Consider the following 21,664-nt stretch of genomic DNA (forward strand, 5'->3'; position numbering starts at 1 on the left):
ATTCCATTGACGCTTATGTCAGTTGATACCATTGACGTCCATGGACGTCCAAAATTTTTCCCATTCATATTCAATGGGAATTTTTTTTTTTTCCCCAAATCAACAGAAAATGACTAGATATCATTAGGACGTGTCCCCCAAATGTCCCCGATTGCATTGCCGCTTATGGAGGGTGATGCCATTGACGTTCATGGACGTCCAAACTTCCCATTAATTCCAATGGCATTTCTTCATGTTTGTTCATTCTATTGATGCCAATGTACTTGGATTCCATTGACGCTTATGTAAGTTGATACCATTGACGTCCATGGACGTCCAAAATTTTTCCCATTCATTTTCAATGGGAATTTTTTTTTTTTTTCCCAAATCAACAGAAAATGACTAAATATCATTAGGACGTGTCCCCCAAATGTCCCTGATTGGATTGCCGCTTATGGAGGGTGATGCCATTGACGGCCATGGACGTCCAATTCTCCCAATCTTTTCTAATGGCTTTTACTTTGTTTAGTGCCATTGACTGGCATTATGGTCCATTCTATTGATAGACCTGAGTGGGGCTAAGATTTGTATCTCCACAGAGGAAAGACCAAGGTGTGTAATTTCTCCCGAAATTGCAGTTTCTAGTTATTATTATTATTATTATTATTATGCAATGGTTTCTCCGCGTTTTTTCGGCGCGCCGCGCAGCCCGAACCGTACCACCGATCGGCACCGTTCAAGTATCGACACGACCGGAATTTTCGCGCGACGATGGGAATTTTTCAAACGGCCCCGAAAAATTTTTCGTTCGCCCGTAAACGGCGATTTTCCGATTTTTTACAACTTTTTCAAAACGCTACTTGTCCTACAATTTTTGACCAAATCACATAATTTGGACATCAAAAATTCCGGGACGGTGGGGGGCATAAAGATTGTATACAGAATTTGGAAAAAATTTACGGTTCTCCGGATATTTGCCAAAAACTATCCCATTCATTTCCAATGGGAAAAGTTCCCATTCACTTTCAATAGTATTTCCAATGGACTTTACATTGCATTGATGCCATTGACGGCCATGCATGTCGAATCTATTGATGCCAATGTACTTGGATTCATTTGACTATATGGATGTCGATGCCATTGACGGCCATGGACGTCCAAAATTTTTCCCATTCATTTTCAATGGGGAAAAAACTACATTTCCCCAAATCAACAGAAAATGACCAGATATTAATAGGACGTATACCCCAAACGTCCCCAACTCCATTGACGCTTATGGGGGGTGCTGCCATTGACGTCCATGGACGTCCAAAATTTTTCCCATTCATTTTCAATGGGGAAAACACTAAATTTCCCCAAATCATCAGAAAATGACCAGTTATCAATAGTACGTCTCCCCCAAACGTTCCGAACTCCATTGACGCTTATAGGGGGTGCTGCCATTGACGTCCATGGACGTCCAAAAATTTTCCCATTCATTTTCAATGGGGAAAAAACTAAATTTCCCCAAATCAACAGAAAATGACCAGATATTAATAGGACGTATACCCCAAACGTCCCCAATTCCATTTACGCTTATGGAGGGTGATGCCATTGACGTTCATGGACGTCCAAACTTCCCATTCATTTCCAATGGCATTTCTTCATGTTTGTTCATTCTATTGATGCCAATGTACTTGGATTCCATTGACGCCTATGTAAGTTGATACCATTGACGTCCATGGACGTCCAAAATTTTTCCCATTCATTTTCAATGGGAATTTTTTTGTTTTCCCCAAAATCAACAAAAAATGACTAGATATCATTAGGACGAGTCCCCCAAATGTCCCCGATTGCATTGCCGCTTATGGAGGGTGATGCCATTGACGTCCATGGACGTCCAAAATTTCCATTCATTTCCAATGGCATTTCTTCATGTTTGTTCATTCTATTGATGCCAATGTACTTGGATTCCATTGACGCTTATGTAAGTTGATACCATTGACGTCCATGGACGTCCAAAATTTTTCCCATTCATTTTCAATGGGAATTTTTTTTTTTTTCCCCAAATCAACAGAAAATGACTGGATATCATTAGGACGTGTCCCCCAAATGTCCCCGATTGCATTGCCGCTTACGGAGGGTGATGCCATTGACGTCCACGGACGTCCAAACTTCCCATTTATTTCCAATGGCATTTCTTCATGTTTGTTCATTCTATTGATGCCAATGTACTTGGATTCCATTGACGCTTATGTAAGTTGATACCATTGACGTCCATGGACGTCCAAAATTTTTCCCATTCATTTTCAATGGGAATTTTTTTTTTTTCCCCCAAATCAACAGAAAATGACTAGATATCAATAGGACGTTTCCCCCAAATGTGCCCGATTGCATTGCTGCTTATGGAGGGTGATGCCATTGACGTCCACGGACGTCCAAACTTCCCATTCATTTCCAATGGCATTTCTTCATGTTTGTTCATTCTATTGATGCCAATGTACTTGGATTCCATTGACGCTTATGTAAGTTGATACCATTGACGTCCATGGACGTCCAAAATTTTTCCCATTCATTTTCAATGGGAAATTTTTTTTTTTCCTCAAATCAACAGAAAATGACTAGATATCATTAGGACGTGTCCCCCAAATGTCCCCGATTGCATTGCCGCTTATGGGGGGTGATGCCATTGACGTCCATGGACGTCCAAACTTCCCATTAATTTCCAAAGGCATTTCTTCATGTTTGTTCATTCTATTGATGCCAATGTACTTGGATTCCATTGATGCTTATGTAAGTTGATACCATTGACGTCCATGGACGTCCAAAATTTTTCCCATTCATTTTCAATGGGAATTTTTTTTTTTTCCCAAATCAACAGAAAATGACTAGATATCATTAGGACGTGTCCCCCAAATGTCCCCGATTGCATTGCCGCTTATGGAGGGTGATGCCATTGACGTTCATGGACGTCCAAACTTCCCATTCATTTCCAATGGCATTTCTTCATGTTTGTTCATTTTATTGATGCCAATGTACTTGGATTCCATTGACGCTTATGTAAGTTGATACCATTGACGTCCATGGACGTCCAAAATTTTTCCCATTCATTTTCAATGGGAATTTTTTTTTTTTTCCCAAATCAACAGAAAATGACTACATATCAATAGGACGTGTCCCCCAAACTTCCCCGATTCCATTAACAATTATGGAGGGTGCTGCCATTGACGGACATGGACGTCCAATTCTCCCAATCTTTTCTAATGGCTTTAACTTTGTTTAGTGCCAATGACTGGCATTATGGTCCATTCTATTGATAGACCTGAGTGGGGCTAAGATTTGTATCTCCACAGAGGAAAGACCAAGGTGTGTAATTTCTCCCGAAATTGCAGTTTCTAGTTAATATTAATATTAGACTTTATTTTTGTCCGATGATCACACCAGCATGGCGTCTTTATAGCACTGTATAAACAAAACAAAAAAAAAAACTGACAGAGTGCTGTCGTCCACATGACTCAAAAGCATGGACTTCCATGCCGTCAGAAGTCCTATGATCACGCAGGCCTGTTCAATCACTTGACGTCTTTAAAGCATCGTTAAAAAAATAATAAAACTATTCCATAGAGAGCTATACCAACAACTTGACTCGAGAGCACAGATATTTACCTCTCTCCCAGTTTATATTTGGAAATAATAGATCATTTTCATTTCATGGTAGGAAATACGTTTTCTCTACTTTAAGGCACTCATGCTTTTTGGTTGGCTAATGTTTCATTCATGTCGATTTTCTATTAGGAATTCATTTTTTGGGCAATATATGGTCATGTAATAAGTTATAGTACAGTATAATAATAACACTTCATATAGCTGTTGTGCTGACAAAGAAATATAGCATTGTATAAAAACATATCAGACATTGTAAGCAAATTACTATTAATATTCTTTTCATCAAATACCTTACTTGTACTTGAGTAAATTTTTACTTAAGTAACATTATTTTGAAGGAATGTTCCTCTTACTTGAGTAAAATATTTTGGCTACTCTACCTCTCTGCAGAACCTACAACACGTGCCATCTACAACCTACGTGTATAGCATACCAAAAATTAAAGGCTATAAATTGGACTGGAGTTATGTTGCTGCATGAATTAAAAAAATCATTTCAGCTGGTAGGTTAACACAAAGATATAAGAGGTTAATTTAGAGTTAAGTTCAAGGTTAATTTCTATCGCTATGACAGCTGGGAGGTTTATTGTTGGAACAACCTTTGTCAACAGATAAGCACACAGGCAAAGAAATATCTCATTTGGTAATATATTGACAGCATCCACAAAGATGATTTTATTCCTAAACACATTTTAATTCCCTACCAACATAGGTACATGGGTGAAGACGTCATCTTTACCCCAGTCAATGTATAAAGCACTCGCATGCCATCTTTTTTCATCTTCTAAATGTTTCAGTTGACCATACAAGAAATAAAGTGGTACCTCGAGATCCGAAAGAAAAATTAATTTCACGAAAAGTTTTTTCACTTCATATTACGACAAATTAGTCATCATACAAAATACGTACAGCAGTACGTCGACATACGATCGCATTGACATACGATCCTTTCGATATCGGACGCAAAATTTGACTCGTCATTTGTCTCGACATATGACGACATCCTTGAAATACGTCGAATTATGACCGCGTCGCATTTTCGTTGTTTTCCCGCAAGAAGGACGCAGGGCAGAGTTTCTTGTGAGAGAAATCAACATGGGTCTCAAGTTAAGTGCATGTGGTGAAAAAAGGTGACACTTACCATTGAAATTAAGAAGGAAATGATTGAAAAAAAATATGAGCGTGGTGTGCACGTCAGTGAACTAGATCGACAATGCAGCCGAAAAACAATATATCTACGATCTCGAGCACAACCCTCATTATTTTTGTAACATCGGCAATTTATTTCAGACTTTGTCCAACACAACGCAGCTACTGTTGGCTGTAGCCGACACCAACAACAGAACATAAAAAGTAAAAATTCTGCCGCGAACAGCATGCAAAACACAACCGCCACATTAGTAGCGATTCATTACAGCATTGTAATTATTATCATAATTCCGATTTATAATGTATTTGTTTTGTTATGTGAATTTTTTATTTGTACCTGCAGTATTTATGAAGGATTCGGCGTAGGTTTTGGACTTTGGAAGGAATTAATCGAGTTATTATGTAATCTTATGGGAAAATCCCACTCGATATACAAACATTTCGACATGCAAACCAGGTCCTGGAACGAATTAAATTTGTAACTAGAGGTACCACTGCACTCTGATCGATAATTCCTGCTTGCCGTAATGCAATAATGTTACTACGATGGACTATAAATGTAAACAAAGAAAATATATACACCACAATGTGCCATACAATGCTCATGTACTGTGGTATGAAAAAGTATCTGAACCTTTTGGAATTTCTAACATTTCTGCATAAAATCGCCATCAAATGTGATCTGATCTTTGTCAAAATCACACAGATGAAAAAACAGTGCCTGCTTTAACTAAAACCACTCATACATTTCTACGTTTTCATATTTTAATGAGGATAGTAAGCAAACAATGACAGAAGGGGGAAAAATAAGTGAACCATCACATTAAATATTTTGTGCCCCCCCCCCCCCTTTGGCAGCAATAACTTTAACCAGACACTTCCTGTAGCTGCATATCAGTCTGGCACATCAATCAAGACTAATCTTGGCCCATTCTTCCCTACAAAACTGCTACAGTTTAGTCAGATTCCAGGGATGTCTGGCATGAATTGCTGTCTTTAGGTCATGCCACAGCATTTCAATGGGGTTCAAGTCTGGACGTTGACTTGGCCACTCCAGTTCGTGTATTTTGTTCTTCTCAAACTGAAGTTAATTTACTTCTGTGTTTTGGATCATTGTTTTGTAGCAGCATCCATCCTCTTTTTAGCTTCAATTGTCTGATAGACGGCCTCAGGTTTTCCTGCAAAACATCCTGATAAATTTTGAATTCATTCTTCAATTAAGGTTTGCAAGTTGTCAGGCCCTAAGGCAGCTAAACAGCCCCAAATCACAATGCTCCCTCCACCATGCTTCACAGTGGGGATGGGGTTTTGATGTTGTTGAGCTGTTCAATATCTCCTCCACACATGACGTTGTGTGTTACTCCCAAACAATTCAAGTTTGGTTTCAGCTGTCCACAAAATATTTTACCAAAACGCCTGTGGGGTGTCCAAGTGCCTTTTCACAAACATTAAATGAGCAACAATGCTTTTTTTAGACAGCATTGGCTTCCTCGTGGAGTCCTCCCATGAACACCGTTCTTGACCATTGTTTTACATATAGTTGATGTGTGCACAGATATTGGACTGTGCTGGTGATTTCTGTAAGTTTTTAGCAGGCACTCTAGGGTTCTTTTTTTTAACCTCTCTCAGTATTCTGTGCTGAACTCTTGGCATCATCTTTGGTGGCTGGCCACAACTTGGGAGAGAACCAACATTGCCAAACTCTCTCCATTTGAAGACAACTTTTCTGACTGTCGATTGATGAACATCCAGGCTTTTAGAGATGTATTGTTTCCTATCAGCTTTATACAAATCAACAATCCTTGATCGCAGGTCTCCAGACAGCTCTTTTGACCGAGCTATGATGCACATTAGACAACGCTTCTCATCAAGTTATTTCTTACCATGTGTGTAACGGTGTGTGGGCAAGGCAGCTTTAAACCACTCGTCAGTGATTGGGCACACACCTGACTTAAAATGTTTGGTAAAAATTGGTTTCAATTGCTCTTTAAGTCTCCTTAGTCATAGGGTTCACTTACTTATTTTCCCCCCCTTCTGTCATTGTTTGCATGCTATTCTCATTAAAATATGAAAACCTAACCTTGGGTGGTTTTAGCTAAAGCAGACACTGTATTTTAAATCTGTGTGATTTTGACAAAGATCAGATCACATTTGTGCAGATGTGAGAAATTTCAAAAGGTTCAGATACTTTTTCATACCACTGTATATGAAACAATGGATATAAGTTACAAGCGATGCTTTATCAAGGCACAAAAAGGGAGATGAAATAGCAAGCGATGGCTAACTAAGTTAGCTTGTCTTTAGCACTCTCTGTTTGCTATGAGCTCGAGTAGTAACGTGATAACGTCTGTAGTATGAGTTGAAATTTAATCGAGTTACACTTCGGCCCCACTAGGGGGCAACAAAACAATCAAAGGATAGGATTGCAAATTTGAACGAATTTGGCGATTTACCAAAAAAAATCAAGAGCTGAAAATCACTCCACAATGAATTAATTTGGTATCTTGAGGTACCACTGCACAAGGAAAATTTAAAAGTACATCCCTTGTTGTGGAGAAATCATTCAACTTTGGTCAGTTTTTTGTTTTCAAATGTCTCAATTGATCAAAGTCATCTCCAAAGTATATCCTCGTCTTATTACTGATTTTGTCATGATCTTTGAGATTCATAGCAAGTTTATTATTATGATTAGCACTTTTTGCTCAAGTGGTCGACAACATCGCTGACTCAGAGATTTTAGCAAACATGGGTTTAGGCAGACTATAGATTACTGAGCTCTATCAACCGGGATGCAGAGGCAGAAGAGATCGCTTAATTGGCTGGTTAGTGGAGGGCGGGACATCCATCATGCACACAGAATCAAAACAATAACTCATACGGGCTGATAATTAACTTTTAAAATGGGTAAATCTAGGCTTTAGCATTGACGACAGTGTTAGGAATATTCGCTAAAAACTTGTTTTTTTAAATGTGTATTAAAATATTTGAGCCATTTAATGAATAATCTGAGTGCAAATCTTACACATGGCCCCTTTAACACAACGTTAACATTCATTTTTAGTTTTTATCTGTTTTTGGCTGCAAGCGGTTTTCGGCTGATCTTCTTACTCTTGTCGTTGCTCTTCTTTGGAGGTTCCGGGTTGGCCTGCATGTGTCTGCCATAGAGACTGAAGGAAAAACAGAACAAAATGTAAAAAACACATAGTTTTGAAAGCATGCAAGACTGATGACTGTTTAGCATGTCATGAGATGACAGTTTAAAACAAAGATTCTTTACCTGAGGATGCATATACCTGCCTATTTTATGTGAATGAGACATTCTAAAATTTCATAACTTTCACAGAGATTGACATGAGACAGCTACGTTATACGACAAGGTGGGGAGCTAAAAACCATTGTCGGAGTTGACAAATTGGGTCGAATATAATCACTTAAGTGGATCTGGATGGTTGCTGAGCTGATGACCTTCGCCACTTTCAAACCATGGGAACCTGAATACTCAGTTCCTATAACTACAGGCCTCGCAAGGAAGCATCCTTCACCAGGCAGTCGTGGTCGTACATGAGTAGTGCACCCGATACGAACTGCTGTGACGTTGTAGTCTGCGCGAAAACTGCTGAATGGAAAACAAAAAAATCATAGAGGACACAGCGGTCATTACTGTCTGTTTACAGGGAAGAGTGTGGAAGATAAGAGGTTTGCGCAGAGCTTGAGAAAAAAAGGTTCAAAATGATGATTTGTTTTCTTGGTTTCACATGCCACCCATGTGTACTTTATTTTCACAAATTGTATTATATATTTGTGTTCTCCCAATTTCATTTGTATTTCCACATTATAATTGGAGTGATCATTTACGAAACTTCTATTGCGGAGTGGAGTTTGAACGCACCTCAGTTGCAAATGAAAAAGTGCTGCATGCTAGCCTCGCAAGCAAGACAGTGCTTCCTGATTTATTGATTCATCATACAGTGCCGTCTTGCAAACCTCTATGGGGCTAGATTAGTCTCACAATGAACACACACATCTAACATGAAACACACGCATATAACGTTTCGTAAACACATCTAACACGAAACACACACACACATTTATCAAACATCAATAACAGACTATGTCCAAATCACAACACAAAAGATTAAAAACATAATAATGAAAACGATAAAACAATAACAAGTGGATTACAATAAACAACACTGGGTCTCCTAGCGACCCACTTTTAAAAGGCACATATACCAGCGCTTCCAAAACCGTGACAAGTAGCATGTAAAACTGCGCAAAATAATACATTTGTGCCATTTTCAACAGGCATAAATGCAAATGAGTGGCTATCTGAATGATACCAACAGGAATGTTTTAAATAGTCAGGCAGCCATAATTCATGTTTTTATTGAGGAAAATACAAATATACGAGATAGTCGCTAACGTGATTCAAACCGACGCTTCCTGTATGACAGCAGCCCACTTATACCACTAGTCTATACTTTCACGCGATGACTCAGTCATGATTTTCTTTGAGAAACCCAATGGAATCCCCCTGCGTTGTTTGTCTCTGTACAATTAAATCTGAAAGGGAGACGCAACGGAAAAGAAAGTGCGGATGGCTTGACAACTTATTTAGAAAATGCGGCTAACTTCCCCGAAGTTGCCTAGAGAAACTGCCAGCCAGACGCAGTTTCTTGTGCTAAACTCGAAGTTGCACAGCAGTGACGTAACAAAACAGCCCAGCCCGTGTGATTGGCTATTTAAGAGGGAGACGTCTGATTGGCTGCAGACGGGCTCTGTTTAGAAAAAATAAAGGTGTGTTTGTCGGCTGCGCAAAAGGAGTCTCAAAAAGATCAACACACTCGTGAGTGGGATTTCAAATAAAAGCATGTTATAAATGTGCGTAAAGCAGTTCACACACACATTTGATGAATGTGTGTGTGTTTCGTGCGAGATGTGTTTACGAATCGTACAATGCGTGTTTCGTGTTAAATGTGCTTACAAATCATACAATGCGTGTTTCGTGTGATATATGTTTACGAATCGTACAATGCGTGTGTTTCGTGTTAGATGTGTGTGTGTTTCTTGTCATATGTGTTTCTAAATCCAACAATGCATGTGTGTTTCTTATTGGATGTGTGTGTTCATTATGAGACTGATCTAGCCCCATAAACCTCAACTGTCCAACAACTTCATCTGATGTTTGAGCCAATCAGGGGAAAGCGGTGGGACCAGGAAGCAACTATCTGCTTGAATACTATGGTGGAATGTGAAGCAAAGTTTTTTCAGAAATGCACTTAATTTCCTTACGACTAGAAGTTTTTTTTTTGTTTAACTAGAAACAACTTTTTAGCAAGTGTGACCAGAAGAGCCATCATGCAATTATCAGCCGTATATTTTTTGGAAGGTTTCTCCAATGAAACAGGTCTCGGTTGTTCTTTTTTCCCCAGATTTGTATTTGTAACATAAATAGGAGTTGTAGGAAAGCCCCATTGTGAGAGTGTGTGCTTCAGTTCAGTCGCTGCTACACTGGCCCTTCAAGGAGAGTGACGCGCGCACGAGTGACTTTCTCTCCTCCCTTCATTGGCGCGTGCGAGTGACTCTTTTTTTTTCCTCCCTTCACTGCCGTGTGCACAAGTGACTCTTTTTCCTCCTTTCAATGCGTGCAGTTCGTTCCTAAATCTGCCGTCCTGTTTGTTGCCTTCCGGTGTTGTGTGTGGATGAAAAAGGTGGGTGTGGAGTAGAAGTGTACTTTGGAATTGTTTGAAGACCTTTGGCAGATGATTTGCCTATTTGTGGTCCGTTGCGTTGTTAGCCGCCACGAGCTAACCGCTAGCTTCCGAGCGCAAGGCGCCGCGCTAGCCGCTTAGCGCTGGTGCTAATCGTTGGCCCTTTTGGCTACATTCTGAAGGTTGAGAGTTTGTTGTTGCCAATTCACTTATCTGAATTGTTAAGTTATTTTCCTGCTCAGTTGGTATGCTCATTATTGTGCATGATTAGCAGTGTATTTCATTTATATTATGTTTAATGTTTTCCTGTTAATTTAGCTATAGGTTTATACAGTATGTGTTTATATATTGTATTAGTGACATGTTACATGATTGTCCTGTGTTTGCAGAAAACCGCAACACAACATAAAACAATACAACAAATAAATCAAATCCTGAACTGTTGATCCGCTGATTCTCTGGCCGGAGTCGCACCTCCATAGCGTCGCCGGCTTTACACCTCACACCCAAAGAGAGGGATTCCCAGTAAAATTAGACCTCTTTTTCATGGTCCTTCGAGCCGGATAAAGCCACTATAAGACGCTATGGAACCAACAGAGCGTGATCACCTTCCTGCACCCCAGCCTTCATCCCAGAACGCTACAGAGGATCATGTCCGTCCTCAGCGAGAGCGACACCTACCCCGCTATCTAAGTGACTTCATGATGAACGATGAACCTCAACAACCAGATGAACCTCTAATTGATCTAGCCCCCCCATCTCCACAGCGGGCTAGCGAATCGAGGACCACATCCGTGAGGAGCAAGTACACGTCACGAGCTTCATCTCAAAGCAGCGGGAGGTCACGCCACTCCTCATCACGGACTGCCTCCGAAGTTGGTCCAGGTTCCCACCGCAACTCTCTGCGCTCAGTTGCCGGCATCAGTCTCCAAAACGCTCTATCACCAGTTCAGGAAGCGATACTAACAGAGAACATCCAACGCTTGGAGCTCGAGGAGCTGCAGTCACAGATCAAGGAGGAAAACAATGCTGACTTGGAGTGCCAACGCCTAAACACTCAAGCCAGGGAAGCCCAACGCCTACAGCAAGAAACACAAGAGGCACGCGAAGCCATCGCTAAGCGTATGGACAGGCAGCAGCGACTCAAAAGGAAAGAGAAAGAGCTACAGGTAGCTAAGATAGTTACCTCATTACTTCAAAAGCCAGAGAAGGAAGGATCCAGTGGCGATGAAACATCACATAAAGACTGCCAATCTTCACCGGCTGCGGTTAACAACCTAACTGAAGGCAGTGCAGGCATAACCTCTTATCATCCTGCTCCTCTACCACAATCTTCTCGACTGCCTCATCAAGCTATCATGGGGCCCTCACTCCAGCTGGCCTACTCCGAGCCTCCTCTTGCACCACAGAGCACGCCGCTTCCATCAGCTCAGCCAGCACAGCACTACCCGAGGGCTGAACCTGTCATCAACCCTCGTGATATGAAACACGCAACAACAGGTGGCTCACCCTGCTGTAACCTCCACTTCGGTGCACCCGCACCCCGTCACACCTGCTCAAGCTGGGCTCCCCATTCAATCACACCAAGCCTCTGCAGTTCCAACTGGTACTTATGGTCCACAGCAGTCTTCTACAGGACTCAAGACCGGACCACATTTCACCACCAGTTCAACTCTCCCGCACCAGCACATGAACTCGTTGGTCCAACCTGCGGTTCCCGTTCCTTCACGAGGCCCAGCTTATTCAGCACCAGAGACATTAAGTAACACTCTATATGGGGTTCCACCACCAATTCTACCTGTATTTGAACGTGACCGAGAGAGTGACTTTGCCCTTCTCAAGATGGCTCTGGACAACCTGATGGGCGGCAGTGAACACCTAACTGAACAATATAAGTATCAGGTGCTTCTCAGCCATTTGAAACTGCCCAGCGCTTTACACCTAGCTAAGGCCTATATGTACGACCCCCAGCCTTACACGACGGCCTTGCATGCTTTACAAGACAAATATGGCCAGCCGCGGCAGCTCGTCCAATCAGAGCTAGGTGCTATCCTCAACTCACCCGCCATCAAGTTCGGAGACGCTGAGGCCTTCGACTCATTTGCCCTCTCCATCCAGTCTCTGGTGGGCATGCTGGGGACACTTGAAGGCCCAAATGGGTTCGAGCTGAGGTGTGGATCCCATGTAGATCGGCTCTTAAGCAAAATGCCTCCCTCTTTCCGAGACAGTTTCATCGAATATTGTCTCAACCGCGGGGTCCTCCGAACAGGGTCCGACCTGACTTACACCCTGCCTGACCTAGCAACCTGGCTCCAGATGAAGTCACAAGCAAAGCGTCTTTCCAGTCGAGCAGCAGCGCTCTACCAGCACGAAACTCATAAGCCAGTCAAGAAAGATCGTGCTCCACAGTATAAGGAGAAGACCACGACCATCTTTCTCAACGCTGGAGAGCCTCCTAACCGATCACCTCCTGCTCATTCAAAGGCCAAGTTCAAATCCAACCCATATTGTCCTTACTGTGATAATAAAGATCATTTCTTAAACAACTGTGAAAACTTCAAGAAGCTGTCCACAGCTGAAGTTGCGAAATGGATCCGAGACGGGAAGCGGTGCTTCAAGTGCGGTCGCAATCACGCTGCCGAGAACTGTAATTTGAAGCGGCCCTGCAAGCTGTGTAAAGAACTACATCTCACTGTTCTGCACGAACCCAGCCAACAGATCCAAACCAGTGTCAACATGGTGACCACACCCACTGTGAGAGTCTACCTCGACAGGCCCAACCGTTCACAACATGTGATGCTGAAGGTGGTCAAAGTGATTCTTCGGAACGGCGACCGGGCTCTGGAGACTCATGCTGTCCTCGATGATGGCTCAGAAAGAAGCATCATCCTCCCTCAAGCAGTGCAGCAACTGAACCTGCAAGGACAACCTGAAACTCTCTATCTACAAACGATCCAACAGCACGTCGAACAACTCCAGGGCAGTACTGTCTCATTTGATATCTCTCCTTTGTGCAGGCCTTCCCAGAAGTTTCGGATCCATCACGCCTTCACCGCTAAAGGGCTCAACCTTGCCGAACACTCCTATCCAGTGGTCGCACTCCAACAAAGGTATGAGCACCTCAGAGGACTGTCTTTACCGCCAATAGATCAGGTGCACCCCATGCTTCTGATAGGCTCAGATATGCCACACCTCTTGGTTCCCACAAAGCCAGTCCGTGCAGGTCCACCGGGTGGTCCAGTTGGAGTCTGCACCCAGCTAGGTTGGTCACTCCAAGGTCCAACCACACTTGTCCAACCTACATCAACTGTGCAGTGTCTTCATATTTCTGCCGCATCCCCTGCCACAGAACTCTTCAAGCACGTCGAGCTCCTATGGCAAGTTGATACGCTCCCTTATCAGTGTTTCCCACCAATGAAAGAGACTGTGGCGGCCCGCCACAGTCTCGTTTGCGCCCCCCCCCCCCCCCCCGCGAAAGAAAAAAAAAAGATACTAATCAGATGCGTCAGTCAGCCGATTACACAGCTGTAGCCCACTCCACACTACTACCCGCGCGAGTGAGAGCAGCATTTTAGAGTAGTATTTTATTTATTTATTTATTCATTTAAGAGACGCAAGGGGAACGAGTAGGAAGAATGGGAGAACGAGCGAGATAGCGAGAGATAGCGGTCGCATGTTGTAGCAGCCCGCTGTTATTTTGTTATTGTTTTTCTTTATTATTGTTACCACAATCAAGTGGGTAAGCAAATACAGACTTCTCTCCTTCTTCCCCATATCCGGGGCATTACAATAGTTTGGATCGGACTTTTCGGCGAAAGTGAGCGGTGGACGGCCGTCTTGGACGGAAAGCAAACTTTGACTGAACTTGCGCAGAGAGGCGGGGCCCAAAATAAAGCCTTGCTCTATTTTCAGAGCGTTGGTCAAAGTAAAGTATTTATTAGTTCAAGCAGAGGAAAATGATACATATTCACGGTACCAGAACGTCGTTTCCGTGTCCATCGATTGGTAAGAAAAGGCTGTTTGTACGAGTGACGTGTGGGCGCTCCCGTCGGGGGGACATTTCGCGTGGAGTGGCTATTTTTCGGCACAACACCGACGCGCCAACTTCAGACAATTACGGCTGACGAAAGTTGGATAAATGCGCCCCCACCCCCTCCCGCCCCCCCAATTTCGCGAGCTCTGGGACACTCGAAAAATGACTCTCATACCTCTCCTTGCTAAGTTAATGGTACCTCGATGTGCGTTTGTGTGGAAATTTAGTTCACGAACAACGGGGAAAAAACTATTCACCTTCTCACCGAATCAAGAAAAACTTTACACGACCATTAGAATTCCCCCAGTCCTGTAAATGGGTCAGTTGACAGAAGGACTGTTATTGTTGTGGTAATGTAGTACTTATGAGGGTCAAATAAAAAGGAAAAAGGAGGGCTACGACGGCGGTCTGAAACCCGCGGCTCTTGGGCCGCATGCGGCTCTTTAGTGCTGCTTCGGAGCTTTTTTTTTTTTTTTTTTTTTTTTAATGGAAAAAGATGGGGGAGGGAAATGTATTTTTTGTTTTAATAGGATTTCTAGGAGGGCAAACATGATACAAACATTCTTTCAATTCATTAATATTGTAATGAAGTTAAACTTGTGGTGTCATCGTACAACAGAGTAGTCACGTGGTGTGCTGTAGGATCCACTGCAGGGAAAATAAACATTTAATCATGAAGGCTAATTATGTATTTCTAGCCAACTTATTCATTTTTATAGTAGGCTAATATAGCTAGTATTGATAATTATAAGGCTTGTACAAGGCTGTTAATTTTTTGCTGCTCCAGACATACTGTATTAGTTTTTTTTGGGGGGGGGTCAAATATGGCTCTTTCAACAGTTTGGGTTGCCAACCCTGAGTCACTACGAGATGTAAGTCGTACTATTGCTACGAGAAAAAAAGTTGCATTATTACATAGGGTAACGTAGCTGTAATCAGCAACGCATTTTACATACATGTACCGTAGCTGAGAGCTATAACATTAGCCTCGCTAATGAAATATTTCAAATATATCTTTGTTATGGTTCTTCTTGGGGGAAAAAAATAATGAAAAAAAAAAAAAAAATCGCCGTGGCACGACATGGTGTGGCTGTCCGACTCCGATGCAGCCCACCACCACAGTTTCAAAAAATCCTATGGTCAGAGACCCTCCCACCACAGTCTCCTAAAATCCTGTGGGAAACACTGCTTATAGTAACCCAAGAGCAGCTACCCGCTCCAAGCAAGATCAGCAAGCTATGGTCATGCTTCAAACACACACCAACAGAGTCGATGTTGATGGAGTCCTGCGGTATGCCACCCCGTTACTAAGATGAGCCAATGCTACTCCGCTTCGTGCACCAATGGAAGCGGTGTTGCCCTGCCTTCGCAGCATCGAGAGGAAGCTTGCCAAAGACCCGAAGAGAGCAGAAGTTTACTGCAAAGAGATATGGAAACTGGAGAAGGCTGGCTACGTTGCACAAGTATCACCAGAAGAAGCTGAGCAGACTGATGAGTCGTGGTACATCCCTCACCTTATGGTGAACCACAATGGTAAAGACAGGATCGTCTTTAATTGCTCATTCCAACACCAAGGACGTTCGCTGAACGAACTTCTCCTTCCTGGACCCACACTCGGACCTACCCTGCTCGGTGTCCTCATCAGGTTCCGCCAGCATGCCGTGGCAGTCAGCGGAGACATGAAAGGCATGTTCCACCAGATTCGTTTGCTACCCACCGACAAATCAGTACTGCGCTTCAACTGGAGGAACATGGATAGAGAGCAGGTGCCTCAGATTTATGAATGGCAAGTCCTTCCGTTTGGGACAACGTGTAGTCCCTGCTGCGCTATCTATGCACTCCAGCAGCTCATTCAAGACAGTGCAGAGTTCGAGCCTGGCCTAGCAGAGACAATTGAAGGGTCTTTCTATGTGGACAATTTTCTGCACAGCATGTCTTCCTCTGAAGAGGTCAAGAGATTGATCGACGACCTCCGCCAACACCTTCAGACTGGAGGGTTTGAAGTCTGTCAATGGTCAAGCAACATACCCACCGTGGTCGAGCACCTTCCTCCTGAAGCACGCTCTGAGAGCTGTGAGCTGTGGCTTTCCAAGAGTAGCAATGATCTTCAGGAACCTGCCCTGGGCTTACGTTGGAACTGTCTCAGTGATTCCCTTGGCTACAAACCTCGTCCCATAGCAACATCAGTACCCACACTGAGAAACCTATACCGGATCCTTGCTTGCCAGTACGACCCTCTTGGGTACATCGTTCCATTCACTACTACAGCGAAAGTTCTCATACAAGACCTGTGGAAAGAGGAAATCGGATGGGACGATCCAGTTCGACCTCAAACCCTGCTGGACAGATGGCGTACTTGGGAACAAGAGCTTCCTCACCTCATACATCTAGAGTTCCCCCGACCATATGCTCCACCACATATGGACACATCGACCGTAACACGAGCACTCCATATATTTTGTGATGCATCGGAGCGAGCTTATGGCGCTGTTGCATACATGCGGACTGTGAACGAACAGCAACAAGTCCACGTCTCGTTTGTGCTGGCCAGGTCTCGAGTTTCCCCACGGAAGCAGTTGTCCATGCCTCGCTTGGAGTTGAGCGCTGCCCTTGCAGGGGCTCAACTACTTGACGTCCTCCAAAGAGAGCTCACGGTGCCTATTCACCAAACAGTCCTTTGGTCCGACTCCACCACAGTGCTCCACTGGATCAAGTCAGAGTCTTGCAGGTACAAAGTCTTCGTCGGTACACGAGTTGCGGAGATCCAGAACCTAACTGATCCCATCAGCTGGAGATACGTGAACTCCGCAACCAACCTAGCAGATGACATAACGAGAGGTCTAACTCTACGTGAGTTGATGAGTCCGCACCGATGGCATCAAGGTCCAGACTTTCTCCACCAATCAGAGGAATGCTGGCCAACCATGCCTTCTGCTGAATCTGGATCTAATGACATTGAGCTGAAGAAATCTGTCAGAGTTGGGAACATGACAATCCTTCCGGGTCCTCCAGTCCCTGTCATTGAAGATTTCTCCTCATGGAAAGATCTCCTACAGGCCACAGCTAGTTCCCTTCACGGGGCGGCTAATTACCAAGCCGAAAACCAGCTCTGTGAAGCGACTGATTATATTGCTGCTGAGACTGCTCTCCTCATCAAAGCACAGCTCGACTCGTTTCCTGACGAGGTCAAGGCCCTCAAGGTAAACCGGCCTCTTCCGTCTGACAGTCACTTGTGTTCTCTGTCGCCAGAGTATGACGAAGTTACAGGTCTTCTGAGAGTTGGTGGTCGACTACGGCGAGCTGGACACTTGGAGATCGATGCAATTCACCCGATTGTTTTGGATCCACACCACCCTGTGACAAAACTGCTAATCCAAGACTATGACAGCACTCTTCTCCACCCCGGACCAGAGCGAGTACTTGCAGAAATGCGACGCAAGTTCTGGATTCTACGTGGGAGGGAAGCAATCCGCAAGCATCAACACTCCTGTCAAGAATGTCAGAGGTGGAGAGCTAAACCTGATGTGCCCAAGATGGCCGACCTCCCATCCTCAAGACTACGGCTGTACAAGCCTCCCTTTTACTCCACAGGCATGGATTGTTTCGGGCCATTCCACATCAAGATAGGCCGACGCCACGAGAAAAGGTGGGGCATCTTGTACAAGTGCATGACTACACGCTGCATTCATCTGGATCTTCTCGAGAGCTTGGACTCGGAAGCCTTCTTAATGTCTTTACGTCGTTTCATCTCCCGTCGTGGCACCCCATTTGAGCTGCTTTGTGATAACGGCACTAACTTCGTTGGAGGCGATCGTGAACTGCAGGACGCCTTCACTGCCATGGCACCCCCACTGAAGGAGCAGTTGGCCAAACAACGAATCACATTTCGCTTTAACCCACCTGCAGCACCTCATTTCGGTGGGACTTGGGAGAGGGAGGTGAAATCTGTCAAGACAGCCCTCAAGGTTATTCTGCAGGATCAGACAGTGCCCGAGACTGTGCTCCGTACAGTCCTCATTGAGGTTGAGGGCATCCTGAACGCAAAACTATTAGGTTACCTCTCCTCAGATGTCGCGGACCCAGACCCAATCACTCCAAACATGCTGATCATGGGACGTAGGGATTCGTCCTTACCACAAGCAGTGTATGATTCTACCAACCTCCTTGGCACACGTCGCTGGAAGCATAGTCAACTGCTGGCTGACCATTTTTGGTCCACCTTCATCCGACACTATTTGCCATGTCTTCAAGAAAGACAGAAGTGGAGAAAAGATGGCAAGCAACTATCAGCTGGCCAGGTGGTCCTCATCGTAGACCCGCAACTTCCACGGTCGCTTTGGCCAGTAGGTAAGGTCACTCGGACTCATCCAGGAGTGGATGATCGCATCCGCACTGCGACTGTACAAGTGAAGGACAGACAGTACCTGCGCCCTGTATCCAGGTTGGTGCAGATACCGTGTCTTCCAGATACACAGGACACTGATTAAGGTTTCCTATTAGTGTTCAAAGGTCTAGTTAGACCTCTGGGGGCAGCTGTGTAGGAAAGCCCCATTGTGAGCGTGTGTGCTTCAGTTCAGTCGCTGCTACACTGGCCCTTCAAGGAGAGTGACGCGCGCACGAGTGACTTTCTCTCCTCCTTTCATTGGCGCGTGCGAGTGACTCTTTTTTTTCCTCCCTTCACTGCCGTGTGCACAAGTGACTCTTTTTCCTCCTTTCAATGCGTGCAGTTCGTTCCTAAATCTGCCGTCCTGTTTGTTGCCTTCCGGTGTTGTGTGTGGATGAAAAAGGTGGGTGTGGAGTAGAAGTGTACTTTGGAATTGTTTGAAGACCTTTGGCAGATGATTTGCCTATTTGTGGTCCGTTGCGTTGTTAGCCGCTACGAGCTAACCGCTAGCTTCCGAGCGCTAGCCGCCGCGCTAGCCGCTTAGCGCTGGTGCTAATCGTTGGCCCTTTTGGCTACATTCTGAAGGTTGAGAGTTTGTTGTTGCCAATTCACTTATCTGAATTGTTAAGTTATTTTCCTGCTCAGTTGGTATGCTCATTATTGTGCATGATTAGCAGTGTATTTCATTTATATTATGTTTAATGTTTTCCTGTTAATTTAGCTATAGGTTTATACAGTATGTGTTTATATATTGTACTAGTGACATGTTACATGGTTGTCCTGTGTTTGCAGAAAACCGCAACACAACATAAAACAATACAACAAATAAATCAAATCCTGAACTGTTGATCCGCTGATTCTCTGGCCGGAGTCGCACCTCCATAGCGTCGCCGGCTTTACACCTCACACCCAAAGAGAGGGATTCCCAGTAAAATTAGACCTCTTTTTCAGGAGTACTTCTCAAAAAATTTGCATATTGTGATAAAGTTCATTATTTGCTGTAATGTACTGATAAACATTAGACTTTCATATATTTTAGGTTCATTACACACAACTGAAGTAGTTCAAGCCTTTTATTGTTTTAATATTGATGATTTTGGCAAAAAAGTCAAGAAAAACCAAAAATCCCTATCAAAAAATTCGCATATCATGAAAAGGTACTCTAAAGAAGTTACTAACCTAATCATCTGAATCAATGAATTAACCCAAAACCCCTGCGAAAGATTCCTGAGGCTTTTGAAAACTCCCAGCCTTAGTTCATTACTCAAAACTGCAATCATGGGCAAGACTGACGACATGACTGCTGTCCAGAAGGCCATCATTGACACCCTCAAGCAAGAGGCTAAGACACAGAAAGAAATTTCTGAGCGAATAGGCTGTTCCCAGAGTGCTGTATCAAGGCACCTCAGTGGGAAGTCTGTGGGAAGGAAAAAGTGTGGTAGGAAAAGGCTGCACAAACAGAAGAGGGGACCGCACCCTGAGTAAGATTGTGGAGAAGGGCCGATTGCAGACCTTGGGGGACCTGCAGAAACAGTGGACTGAGTCTGGAGTAGAAACATCCAGAGCCACCTTGCACAGGCATGTGCTGGAAATGGCAGGAGCGCCTGACCTGGGCTACAGAGAAGCAGCACTGGACGGTTGCTCAGTGGTCCAAAGTACTTTGTTCAGATGAAAGCAAATTTTGCAGGTCATTTGGAAATCAAGGTGCCAGAGTTTGGAGAACGACTGGGGAGAAGGAAATGCCAAAATGCCTGAAGTCAAGTGTCAAGTACCCACAGTCAGTGATGGTCTGGGGTGCCATGTCCGCTGCTAGTGTTGGTCTACTGTGTTTTATCAAGGGCAGGGTCAATGCAGCTAGCTATCAGATTTTGGAGCACTTCATGTTTCCATCTGCTGAAAAGATTTATGGAGATGAAGATTTCATTTTTCAGCACAACCTGGCACCTGCTCACAGTGCCAAAACCACTGGTAAATGGTTTACTGACCATGTCATTACCGTGCTCAATTGGCCTGCCAACTCTCCTGACCTGAACCCCATAGAGAATCTCTGTGGATGAGTTTAAGGCCTCTATCGAAGCATCCTGGGCCTCCATAACACCTCAGCAGTGCCACAGGCTGATTGCCTCATTGCCACGTCGCATTGAAGCAGTCATTTCTGCAAAAGGATTCCCGACCAAGTATTGAGTGCATAGCTGATATAATTAGTTAAAGGTTGACTTTTTTGTATTAAAATACACTTTTTTGTATTGGTCGGATGAAATATGCAAATTTTTTGAGATGGGGATTTTTGGTTTTTCTTGACTTTTTTGCCAAAATCATCAATTTTAAAACAATAAAAGGCTTGAACTACTTCAGTTTTGTGTAATGAATCTAAAACATATGAAAGTCTAATGTTTATCAGTACATTAGAGAAAATAATGAACTTTATCACAATATGCTAATTTTTTTAGAAGGACTAGTATTCGTAGTTAATATATGGAACAGTCAAAGTGGCATGCCAGGTTAGCTGCACTAAAGAGAAAAAGCTAAATAAAGGCTGGGAAGATTGTGCTCAGTTTTTGCTTGTTCTTTGTTTGCTCATTTTTTTGGTTTGTTTTGGGGGGTTTTTCCGAGTGATGTATGTATTGCTCGTGTAAAATATATGGAGGCCAAGCGCAACTCTATTTTCCCTTGGAATTTTGGCAAAGACAATTTAAGTATGATTATTATTCATCCCTTTTTTCCTTCTCATACCGAATAGGCCATGAAAAAGACGGGGATTAAT

General features: G+C 43.6%; 1 protein-coding gene across 1 annotated transcript in view; it reads right to left on the reverse strand.

Moving 5' to 3' along the window:
* Nucleotides 1–3,089: 3,089 nt before the first annotated feature.
* Nucleotides 3,090–21,664, reverse strand: part of rsu1 (Ras suppressor protein 1) — a 38,958-nt gene continuing 20,383 nt past the window's right edge. Inside the window, exon 9 of the mRNA XM_057824474.1 lies at nt 3,090–7,939. Within this exon, the coding sequence (XP_057680457.1) occupies nt 7,837–7,939 (103 nt within the window). The 3' untranslated portion in view covers nt 3,090–7,836. The remainder of the gene's footprint in view (nt 7,940–21,664) is intronic.

Source organism: Corythoichthys intestinalis, chromosome 20, assembly GCF_030265065.1.
Source record: "Corythoichthys intestinalis isolate RoL2023-P3 chromosome 20, ASM3026506v1, whole genome shotgun sequence".
NCBI classification, from domain to species: domain Eukaryota; kingdom Metazoa; phylum Chordata; class Actinopteri; order Syngnathiformes; family Syngnathidae; genus Corythoichthys; species Corythoichthys intestinalis.